The sequence below is a fragment of the Typopeltis vanoorti genome, chromosome 15 (genome assembly GCF_054136105.1).
Source record: "Typopeltis vanoorti isolate ZY-2024b chromosome 15, IOZ_Tvanoo_1.0, whole genome shotgun sequence".
NCBI classification, from domain to species: domain Eukaryota; kingdom Metazoa; phylum Arthropoda; class Arachnida; order Uropygi; family Thelyphonidae; genus Typopeltis; species Typopeltis vanoorti.
In genome coordinates, this window is record NC_143563.1 from 10,906,797 (window position 1) to 10,919,867 (window position 13,071).

The 13,071-nt window shown below is 34.0% G+C and overlaps 1 protein-coding gene across 1 annotated transcript in view; it reads left to right on the top strand.

Moving 5' to 3' along the window:
- The window catches only part of LOC150098380 (uncharacterized), a 63,534-nt gene extending 50,873 nt beyond the window's left edge, over nt 1-12,661 (top strand). Inside the window, exons 12-14 of the mRNA XM_090405124.1 lie at nt 1,309-1,447; nt 7,225-7,308; nt 11,860-12,661. Coding sequence (XP_090261250.1) covers nt 1,309-1,447; nt 7,225-7,308; nt 11,860-12,006 — 370 coding nt within the window. The 3' untranslated portion in view covers nt 12,007-12,661. The remainder of the gene's footprint in view (nt 1-1,308; nt 1,448-7,224; nt 7,309-11,859) is intronic.
- The last annotated feature ends 410 nt before the right edge of the window (nt 12,662-13,071 follow it).

The following is a 13,071-nucleotide window of genomic DNA, read 5'->3' on the forward strand; positions in this document are numbered from 1 at the left end:
CACGTCCACAAATTCCACACCACTCGTCATACATAACCCACGCATAAAGTCATTCGCAATTATGGCCCTCCTTTTAAACATTTCCCTGTCATACCATGGCAAAAGACTAATCATTCTAACTCTCTCACTCTTTTCTTTTGCTACCTCAAACAATTCATTCAGGTCTTCTATGAGTTCCATTTTATCTCCTTTCAAATCATTCGTACCTGCCACAACAATCATTTCTTTCACCCTTTCCTTTTGCTCTCTAATAGACTCAGTTACATCCTTGATGGTCGCACCAGGTTGGTACGATTTTGTCAAATCCTCTACTAACACACCTCGTACTAACGATGGTAGGAAGTCAAACTGAATAAATTTATATGGAATAAGAGAGAAATGAGTCAAAACACTAAATTAGCTGTATATAAAACAGTGTTCAAATTCAAACCAATTTTAACTTATGGATCTGAGAGTTGGATTAGTAATAAAACACTTTACCAAAGACTAGAGACCACAGATGAGAGTCCTGAGAAAGATTAGGGGGAGTAAACAGATGGCATCAATGGGCAATATTGTATTAATAACGAGGATATTAAGAAAGAACTCGATATTGTTAGCATCTAGGAATGTGTTCCTCTCCCATTCTGTTTAAGTAATCATACTACCTGAGATTAGCTCAGGAGGTAATCTCAGGTAGTATGATTACCTCCTGAATCATACTACCTGATTCAGGAGAGGAAAGATTAGCAAAACCAATGGGAGAGGAAAGATTAGCAAAACAAGTGTTCTCAGCCAGGTTGCAGAAAAAAGACCAAGATATAGGTAGATTGATAGAGTAAAAATTGCCGTTAGAAGACAGAAATATAAGAGATCTGATAATGTTGGAGTCTTGACAGATAACGGATTTATTTGGAGGAAAATTGTTGATAGGAAGTTAGTAATGATGTAAGTTCTTCATGTAGTATTATCATAATATCCCATACACCTTTTGAGAGTACATGTCAGGAATTTGATGATGATTAACGTAAATTACCTTTAGCAATTTAAATATACCAGCTAAATATGGGATTTTCAATTTTGGTTTAATCAAAACACACCCCATGATTTGTAGTGTTCATGCCCATTACACTGGAAATATTATACAAATTCTTGCATCTGACCCCAAGATCAAGTACAGCTGAATATTATGTTGATTTGTCCTTTCCTGGTATGAATGTGTTAATTGTCAAAAAAAAAGTATGTATTAATTTTTTCTTTAAAGAAACTTAAATTTTCTTGAAATGCCTTACTTTTTAGTTGAATTATCTCATTTGTTTTCTGATACAGACAGGTAGGATTGGAATATAAGTGTCCTGGAAAGTTAAAGAGTAGTAATCTGAGTTCTGAACTGCACGCTGTAGAGCAGTGTAACATTCTTCTTTTTGTCATTGCAGACAATTCCTGGGGTTTAGTGGAAATGACAATGGTAAGCTTCACTTAATACTATTTATTAATTTAAAATACTACAGATAATGTTCTTGCTAAGGCATTAAGAAAAGTAAAATTTTGTTTGATTGATTTAACAAACTTGACCAAATTTATGAAATAACTTTTTTTTTTTTTACTATACTAAGTAATACATTCATATTCATAAGCATATTCATACTTTAAATCTTTTATCGAATCATAATATTTATAAATTACTGCCTTCACAATGCAAAGTGCTGCCTTGCGAAGACAGGGCAGCACTTGGCCTTTTACCAGAAAGGTATAGATTTAGATTCTGAGATGAGGACCCTTTATAATAGCTTTCCAGTTGGAGGTGAGTTAGCTGACTCAGAGAGGTGGCAGGAATTTTTTCCCAGAAACTGAACTGGAGGTTGATTCAAGTATTAGCATGAGTGCGGTTGAAATATTTATATCTACTATGCTTAGCAACTCCATAAGTATTAAATTGCTAGTGCAGCATGTAAACTACAAACATTGTAGTATGCAGTGAAGTTGAGGAAATGCAAATTAGCATTTAGATGATATGATAGAGACTTAAGCTAATGAGGAGTTTATCAGATTTTATGTGTGTGTGTGTGTGTGTGTATATATATATATATATATATAGAAAGTTTTTTACCTTGGGGTGTATTATATGTTAAAGATACCAAGAAATTTTATACTTGGCTTTAATCCTTTTCTCAAGTAAGCAAAGCAAAGTTTTACATGTGAAATATATTCACGTCTAAGCTACTTGTATATAGAGGCTAATGACTTCATATCACTTGCCTTAGTATGTATTCCATAATGCAATTCACCCCCCCCCTCTTTCGGACATGTATAATGCAATGTATAATGGGAAGGGCCACTACCCAGACTGGTTTCGACCTTTATTGAGGTCTCGTCAGTGGGAGCCAGACCCGGGGGAGATACCAAGGTCAAAGTAATGCAGAAGTCATACATTGCATTATAAATGCCTGAAAGGGATGTGCTTTGCATTATGGGATACATATTAAGGCAAGTGATATGAAGTCATTAGCCTCTGTATACAAGTAGCTTAGACGTGAATATATTTCACGTGCAAAACTGTTTTGCTTACTTGAGAAAAGGATTAAAACCAAGTATAAAATTTCTTGGTATCTTTAATATATATAGTGAAGGGAGAGAAGGAAAGAATAAGCAACCATTTCTGGAAATTGTATAAGAATAGTGAACAAAAAAGGAAGGAAGGAATGTTTTTTACATGGAAAATGAGATAAGTGGAATACATTATGAGAATGTATGTATTGTGAATGAGGTGCAGTTTTAAGGTAATATCGAATGACAATGATAGTCATTTGAGTGGACCTTCTACAGGTCTGACTTCATGAAGGTTTGTTAATAAAAACATACAAACCAGCCAATGAGCACATGTAAATAATAGAATAATATATTGACTTCATACAGCTGTGATTTCAATAATATCCAATTGTAAATCACTGAATAAAATTACTTTTTGTTCATTTTATCAATTCAATTATCTTCCAGATTGATCTGTTATTTGTTAGTTCTTGAATGAATGTAGTAGATGAATTAATTTGTTCATTGTAATGCTAATTCAAGTCTTTAATAATTAAAAATTGTGTTTGACTAGAATAAATTTGAGTTACTTTTTCTCATGTTTCTTATAACATGCAGTATGAATGAAGTTTTCAGAGTTACATCAGATATCATGGAGAATCCCACCATTGTATCTTTTTCAAATATACAGCTATTAAATGGTTACTCTGTAGACTAGCAGATAATGTGCTGGACTGAACTAAACTAAACTAGTGATAACAATTTCAGATTGTTTACTACCTGATCCAAATCAGATAGAAATTATGGGAATTAATATAAGTAGTATTTTGGGAGAGAGAGAGGGGGAGAAGGCACAGATGAGGTCACAGGTTATGGAGGAGTTCACGTAAATTTTCCATGCATATGTCTTACCAAAGAATTTCATTCTGCACGTTGTATGTCCCTCCCACTTTCACCTTACCTTAAATAACATTCACTTCACAAATGTCATCTCAGTTACAACCTCAATGACATTCCATTTTCTCTATACAAATCCACATCTACATTTAACAAACTCAACTGTTAATCTCCAATTGCCATTCATTTCACTTTTTATAACCGTATGTTTTTCCTAATTAAATTCTTACTCTTTCTTAGTTAGTTAGCATTTGATGGCTTTGATATAATTTCCTGCGAGTAGCTTTGTATGGGGATTTGATTATTAGAGGTGTGGTGAACGAGAAGATGCGATGTTTGTTTTCCTGGAGGTAAAATGAATAGAGTGATTGAGGCATTGGATATGAGGAGTAAGTGAGCAAAAAGAGTGGTGGTGGTGGTGGTAATAAAGAATATGTAAGATTGTATTAGGAAGTTGTTGAGAAAAACAAAAGACAATAGTGTTATAGGAAAGGTAGTCAGTGTGTTGTCCATATATGACAGTGATGAAATGAGGCAGAGAGTGAAGATTGTGAATGATATGTTAGCAGAAATGTGTGAGGAGAAATTAGTGCAGTGTGTTAATGTAGGAATGAGTTTGAAGGACGAATTGAACTGTATAAAGTGACAGAGTGCATTTGAATGGTTTTGGTGTGAGTCATTTGGAGAGACTGCTGCTTCTGGAAGGTAGAGAAATGAGTGCAGAGAATGAATATAATCAAGTAAGAAGTGATGTGAAAGAGCAGGAGAGTAGGGAAGGAGAGATTGGAGTGATGGTTATGAATGAAGAAGCAGATAGTATAAATATAGAAAATGAGGTAAGTGTGCAAGAGGGAAATAGGGAGGCTCAGGTTGGACAAGGGAACGCAGCATGAGAAAGGCTGATGCTCCAAGAGGATGGGAATGGGTGTGTAGACAAAAAGGGAAGGGGATCAAGGGAAAACAGTTGGATTTCATTCTGTTCACCTCTATCTCACATCATACTGCCTCTAAACCACTGCCAATATTTGCTTCTTGCATCTTCTACCTTGTAACGACATAATCAATAGCACTATCCCTCCCTTTTTACCCTTTCTATCTTCACAAAATACATCATACCCTTCCATCCCTATTCCTGTCAGGATGTCATCTTCATCCAACCATGTCTCACTTATTCCCACATTTTTTGGGTGAACAGACTCAATTAAATGCAACCATTGCATTTGCCTTGTTTCTTACATGTCTAGCATTTGTATACAAACATAATAGCTCATTCCTGGATCTCTAATAAGTGGTATCAGTGAAACTTGTTATAGATCCAGGAATGAGCTGTTATGTTTATATATACAAATGCTAGAAGTGTAAGAAACAAGACAAATGCAATGGTTACATCAATTGAGTCTGTTCACCCAAAAATTGTTGGAATAAGTGAGACATGGTTGGATGAGGATGACATCCTGACAGGAATAGAAGATGGAAGGGCATGATGTATTTTGTGAAGATAGAAAGGATAAAAGGGAAGGGGATAGTGCTATTGATGATAAAGAAAGAGTTATGTCATTACAAGGTAGAAATGCAAGAGGAAAATAGTGCCAGTGGTTTTGAGGCAGCATGATGTGAGATTAAAGGTGAACGTAATGAAATACTTAGTCAGATGTTATAAACTTGGTAATGTGGATGGTAGTGATCATGAAATGTATAATCAAATTATACATATAAACAACTGGAAGTAAAGAAAATAAGTTTCACAAGTTTTTTGAGGGACAACTACCTCAGGCATTATGTAACAGAGTGCACACGAGGATTCAGGGTCTTGGATTTGATCATCTCATCAGAGGTGTTATTATAAATGAGGTGTCAAATGAGGCTGTGGGACTTGATAATATATCACCATGTATTTTGAAGGAATATGCCAGGGTGTTGGCATCTGTCTTGACATATTTGTTTAATATGAGTCTTGCACTGGATCAAGTTCCAAAGGAGTGGAAGGAAGGCAAGATTGTGCTTCTTCATAAGGGAGGTGACAGAACTCAAACATCAAATCATAGGCCTATCTGTGTGTCAGATGTTGTGATTAAAGTGTTGGAGAGGCTGATGAGAATCAGGATCCAGATAACAGTGGTATTATCTTTCATAGACAACATGGATTTGCTAAAGGGAGGCTATGTTTTAGTAATATGCTTGCTTATTACAATAAGGTGATGGCTTCATTGGAAAAGGAGATGGATACTCAGTAGTATGTTTAGATTTTGGAACGGCTTTTGATATATTACTGCATGATAAGTTGATAGTCAAACTAGAGCAGATGGGTATTGGATATTAGACTAGTGCATTGGATTGGAAATTGGCTATCTGATAGGTATCAGTAAGTTGTGAATGGGGTTGCAATATCCCAGAAGAGGAAAGTCACTAGTGATGTGTCTGAGAGGTCTGTTTTAGAGCTATTACTTGTTTAACAGTATGTCAATGATATTGGGAAAGATTTGGTTGGGGAATATTCAATTGTTTGCAGATGATGTAAAGTTGGGTGATGAGTGAATGGCGATGCTAATTAAATGTTGCAAAATGTAAAGTTCTAAACTTTGGGAAACAAAGATGGGATGTAGAATTTATGCTTGGGAATGTATTGTTGGAAGCGGAGGAAATAAGAGATCTTTGGGTGATGGTGGATAAGGATCTAAAATTTAGAGGACACATTGCCAAAATTGTGAGGACAACACAACAAATTCTGGGAATGATGCAGAGGACCCTGACTTGTAGAAGTAAGGAAATTCTTGTTCCATTGTATAAGGCTTTGATTAGGCCACATATGGACTGAGATTTGGTCACCTGGTTTTCAAAAGAATGAATAGATGTTAGAAAGGGTCCAGAACCTGCTTCTTTCCCTTGTTCACATCTTCCATCCCTGGAAGATGTGAACAAGGGAAAGAACCAGGTATTTTGCATGCAGAGTTGTGAATGATTGGAATACCTTGCCTGAGAGTGTGGTGTCTGCAGAGAATTTGAATGTGTTTAAGGCACAGTATGAAGAGCTTTTGTGTATGGCAAAGGGACTTCTTAGATGAGTCTTTGATTCCTGGGATCTTGGGATAAATAATAATATCCTGTGTCCAATATAGAATCTTCTCTTTTTCATCTTCTTATTAGAAACTCTTTATACTATTCTTCCATATTCATTTGTGGCTTTTGTCACTCTTCTCATGCTACCAATCATACTGAAATGTTGATTTTTTTTGTTTTTAATACAGAGCATTTGGTTTCTTCCTTTGGAAGGTGAAGCATTTTTACTTTTTATCCAAATGAAAACAGATTCTAATTTTGTCATCATTGAACCACCCAGGATTTAAAAAAGTCAAAAGCATTCTAATACAAAAACATTTTAAAAATGACTCTTCAGATGTTGATGGAGAGTAGATATATACATCATATAGTTAACATATTTTAGTAGTACATTTTGAATTTTTTTCATTAGAAAGAGTAACTTAAGTCATTTTATATATTTGAAAAAAAAAATTTATTCAGCCTTTTTAATATATTTCACATGTGACAGTGATTCAAATGAATTTACCTACTACAAAAAAACTGAAAAGTCGCAGCCAAAAACTCCATAGAATCGACCCGTAATATACTCCCATAATATACTCAGCTTGTAGTGCAAGCTGAGTATAATGTTATGCATTTTTAGTATCCATTTATTGAGTTTGCTTATCTGAATATTTGACCTTGGATAATGGCATGAAAGTTATCTAGCTAAACAGAACTACTTCAAATGAAAGACATTCATTTTTTTTTTTAGAAATTGATGGATAAATATATTTACAGGCAGCCTTTTGCATGGGAAAGAAGTATAATGTTGTTCTGTGTGTTCAATATCTTAAAGAAGGTGTCTGCATAGATGATGAAAAGGTAAGAGTCTCTATCTCAGTTAATCAAAAAATAGGACATTCTTTTAACTGCTTGATTTTTCATTTATTAATTCTTATCATTTTTAAGGTAATAATACACCACAGGTAGTCCAAATCATAAAAACTTTATAATAATAAGAAAAAATATTTAACTCATTAACTGTTACACTTTTAATGCAATATTCATAAATGAGCTACTGAAATACATCAAGTTCTTGATATGTATGCTCAAGGGATATGTACAGATAAGTAGTACATGAAAGTTGACCCACTTCCTGAAGACAATTTTCCTACAAATTTAGTCATCTATCAGGACTCCAGTGTTGTCAGATTTTATATCTGTTTTCTACATGTTAATCCACCTAGATTAAGGGTTCTCAACCTTTTCCAGTGGCGTACCACTATATTTAATTCAAGATATTAGATGTACCAGTAAGTAAATCTGTTTTCATACAACCTGGCAATGGCTCACGTACCACCAGTGGTACGCGTACCATAGGTTGAGAATTTCTCTGGATCTTTTTCTGGAATGTTATCAGACACCTGCTTTGATCTTTTCTCTCCCATTTTGTTAAACTCATCATGCAATCTAAAATTAGCTCTACTCGCACATTCCTGAATGCTAATGCGGTCAAGCTCCTTTCTAATATTTTCATTTTTTAACATGGTTCTGCTATTGATGCATCTGGTTATTCTCCTAATTTTCCACAGAACTCTCATGTCTAATGTTTCTCACTGATCAACTGTTTTACTTCTAACTCAGTTCTCAGATCATAAGTTAAAATTGGATACACAGAATCTTGCATATACAGCTAGTTTTGTGTTTTGACTAATTTCTCTTATTCCCTCTAAATTTATTTGGCTGACTCCCTGCCATTTGCTGTCTTCACTAAAAAATTGTGCCTAAATTTTTGAAATGTTTTTATAAATTTTGTTCTATAAGTTTACCATTTAGGATAGGATGCAGCTGATGTTTTCAGTGTTTCTACCTGTTTTCAGTCTGATCTTTTATTGCTTTTCATACCAAAATTGTTACAGTTATATTAGGGAATTCTGAAGACTTTTATCAGATTTATTTAGGGGTATAACATCTGCAGGAAGTAAAGACCTGAGTTTAGCATCTCTAGATTTGATATCAGGTCTTAATTCCACTTTCCTTATCCATCTGAATCTGAGAAAGTCACGAACTCATTACCCTTATTTTAAATACTCCTGGCATTTGTATTTAGAAAATGCATTCTCCTGTGATATATAGCTTAAAATTCTTACTATTGGAAGCACCATAACAAACCAAAAAAAGTTGTAACAAAAGTACTATAGCAACAGTGGTTTGGTATGAGGGAAGATATTAAAGTTCTTGAAAGAAGCAAAAAAAAAAAAAAAAAAAGCTAGTTGAGGAGACAAGCTTATTATTTTCTTATATAATGAAACCTGTGGAGTATCCATAACTATAGAATAACATGTATGCCACAGTAAATAACTTTTTTATTAAGTAAATATTTCATCTTATGTCTCATAAGATATCAATACAATGATCATACAACAATAGGAATTGAATCTAAAAAAAAGTAGCAAATTGGAATCCCTCTACTTATACAGTCACACGTTCATGGATTAAACCTAATAGTCTGAAATTAAAACTAATTAAATTAAATTCAAATATAACAGGTCAATTTATTTAATACAATTGAGGATAACAATTTCCCATACCTTTTGGAATAGTGAGACAGTCGTTCGGATTAAGATTAGGTCTATGAAGGCTTCAGTACTTTCTTTATATAAATGTTCATGTTTATATATGGATCTATGTAGTAGCTTAGCAATTTGGCTTCATATATACCAGGTATATACGAAGCCAAATTGGTGAGAGTTTGTCTTTTGGAGAAGATAGCAAGTTGCAAATTTGGTTGAGTTTATAGATAACAATGAAATAAATTTATCTGTTATATTTTAATTTAATTTAATTAGTTTTAATTTCAGCCTATTAGGTTTAATCCATGAACATGTGACTGTATACGTAGAGGGATTGCAATTTAAGCATGCGTGCTACTGTTTTTTTTTTAATTCAATTCCTATTGTTGTCAATCATTGTACTGATAATGCCTTATGAGACATAAGACACAATATTGACATAATAAAAAGGTTATTTACTGTGGCATATGTTATTCTATTATGACAAACTTAGGAGACAGATTAAACTAGTCCCATGGCATAAGAATCTGCAAGTGAAGAATGTTAGTGGTGCATCATACCTTCATCCTTCAAAAACCTATTATCCATGGGAGATAGATGTTCAAAGGATGCAGTATCAGATTGTATCCCTAGGGTCAGTAGGATAAATCGGGAATGATCACTGTCACCAACTGCTGGTGACAGTGATATTCAAATAATTTAAGTCATCCATAATAATTACTTGTTTATTACTCATCAGGTTAATTTGGCAGTGCATTTTTTTATCCCTATCAAATGAACCTCCAGGTCTGTAGTAACATTCTATCATGTATTTCATCCTGTTAGCCTCAAACTCAGTGCTACACAGGATATTATTACCATTATTGCTTTCATGCATGTATTTTAAATGGACTCAAATCATTCGATATCATTAGTAGTTCTTCCCATCCTCTTCTGTCATTCCTAAAAATGCTATATCCTTTGCACTCAGTTCCAGTTATGGCATCTGACTGAGTAAATATGTAGATATTCTGAGTAAATTTGTAAACATGTAAATATTCAATGGATATTTACATGTTATTATGTAGTTGCTCATTAAATTGCTAAACTGTTAATAATTGGTAAATCTTTCCTGAATCTAGAGTTATACCTTACCGTCAAGTATTGCAAGTATTTCAGAAAAGCAGGAATAGACATCCTAACAAATTAATTAGGATACAAACTTTGTGTTCCTACTACTTTTCTCACTACTGTGCAATTGTGCAACCCCTGTAAGAATCATAACAACATGACACATTTTCTCCATATATGAGGCTCAATAGTGTCATGGCCAATTAACTTGGTTTCCTAGACACAATTAATACTGTGTCTAGGAAACCATGTCTGTTATTTAGTATGTCTTCTGGCTGGTTTGTCTGTCATGCAGGATGAAAAATACAAGTTTCAAGGATGGGAAAAGGTACTGCCACCATATGAGACTGGCTAACTCACTTTCACTCATAAAGCTCTCATGATGGTTCTTTGTATCTTAGGTGGGATCATTTGAACCAGGCTTTTCTGAGGACATCATCATTGCCAGCCAATTAAGCTGTGTAGGCTCTTTTACTTTTACACATTTATTATTCAAATTGCTACTTAACAATTATTATTCAGGACATCCAAAAAGTCATAACGCACTGTGGGATGTCTACCTCAGACTATGTATCATACACCACTCCTTAAACCTTCACTGTCTGACTCAGGAAATTCATTCTGTACTCCAACCACTCCATGAAAAAAAAAAAAAAAAAAAAAAATTCACTGCTCCCTTGCATAACTTCCAGGAATGGCCATATGAAAAAATCTTTTCAATCTCTCTCAACAGCTTATTTAACTAAGTAAATACCTCAAACTCTGCAATTGCATCCTCATAATCAGTGTTCCACAATACTGATATCCATTGTAATCTGCCTATATATATAATCTTTCTTAGCAAATCCTAGTGAGCAGATCTAATCATGGTGATCCAGATGTGATCTGAACAGGACTTTATACAATGGAACTGCTATCCTCTTATCTCTACTGGTTAGTGTCCTGAGCTTCAGATTTCTCTTCACTCTAAGATCCTTTTTATCCTGCCTTGAAGATAATTCCAAATGAGTATATAGCCTTTCATTTGTGGATCTCAAATTTCAAACCTTACAGTTAGGTGGATTAAATGGATATCACCATTCATTTACCGACCTTTTCATCTTATTCACATCATCCTAAGGAGCTACAACACTGGCACTATTACTAATAGTGCCTCCTAGCTTCACATCATCTCTTCTATCTAGTAAGAATATTATTGAAATAAAGGTTGAACAGTAATAGTCCTAATGTGGAATCCTGCAGGAATCCCCCCCCCCCCCCCCCGCCACACAAACACACACACACACATACAAGTAACCTTCCCTCTCTGTGATACCCTTCCCATATACAGAGTCATGTACAGAGGAAATTTATATACATTAATTCTTTTAAAAATGAAAAACACTGGACATTTATCATAGAAAAAATTATCATGGAAGCATACATTCAGAATATTTTCTTCTAGCTCTTCAGTGTCTTTGGTCATACTGTAAAGAAACGAGGAATATTAATGCTAAGAATATATTTTTCCTATAAAGATGGATGACCTTGCATAAAAAATTTTGGAACATCCTGTATATACCTCTCATATTCAAAGTTTTCTACTTGTATGAATCAGCAAATGGAAAATAATGTCTAATGACTTTTTTAGTTTGCTATATACCAACCACAGTTGTTACTGGCTCATATCTGTGTAATATAACAACCTGTGATGTAACAATGTGATATGGGGGGAAAAAAATCCTAATTTCTTCTTTTTTTAATCTTTCAGCTAACTTCCGAGGCAGTAAAGGATTTCAACCGTGGTCGAAAATATCTGTGTGATTTTGCCAGACTTGGAAATGTTCCTGTATATGATGATATTAAGAGTGCTGTGCAGTATACTGTAAAAAGATGTCAAGAATCGGATACCCAGTGAGCCATAAGTTGGTTCCAGGATCATATTTCTTCAGTTTAAAGTTGCTTCAGCTGCATAGCAAAAGTAGTGACCATTAAAAAATCTGAATGGAATGAGTAAAAGACAAGAACATTTTTTGTTTTGGAATTGAAATGGGTGCTTCTAGTTTACATTCCTTAATATTTTACCAGTGATGAACATTTGGCATCTGCCAACCAATCAAAGGATCTGATCAGCAATGTATATATCTACATTTTTTCATATCATAAAATAATTAATGCTCGACATTAGGCTACCTCAAAACATGTCAGGAAATTGATGACTTTTTCCAGCTTGAAGACCTTTTTCTTGTGGCATTAACATTCCTATAATGCAAATTAATATACAAATTACGTTTAACTTTTTTTAATGGTCACAAATGGGACCAGAAGTACTATGGAGAAAAAGTCCATCACAGTGAGTTCACAAAATAAAATAACATTGACATTTGATTTGAAGTGCTGCAAGTAAAGCAAATTCAAATTTTGTATATTGTACAGTTTCACAACCACGAATACATTCAAGATGAGCTGTGATACTACATGGTTCCTGAATTTCATTTTTGTACATATTTTTAGATCGTGTTTTTTTTTCTCCGTTTTAAATAAGTTTTTTTTAATAAAATACTATAAAATTACTCTTTATTTCTTGTTTGAAAGAAATCAACAAATATTCAAACAGCTGCATGTTAAGTTACATTGATGTAACATAATGGACACTAGATAGGCCAAAGTAAAACTGCATCCTTCTGACCCCATTATTGATTCAGGCAAGTGCAATTGTATTTTAATAGTACATAGGTTATGAATTAACCTTGTAGTAAGTTGTGTATTTAAGCAGAGTTCAGAATATGGATGATAAGAGAGCACTTTTCAGATATGAATGGTAGAAAGGAAATGAAATACTGCATACCTCACATGTGTCAACGGGTAATAGTAGTATTTTATCCATAATGGATAGTTGCAAACAGCATCTCTTTCCCATGTTAGGAACAGCCAAATAAACCATTAAGGTTTGACAGATGAGTGATACAAACACAACTGAAAT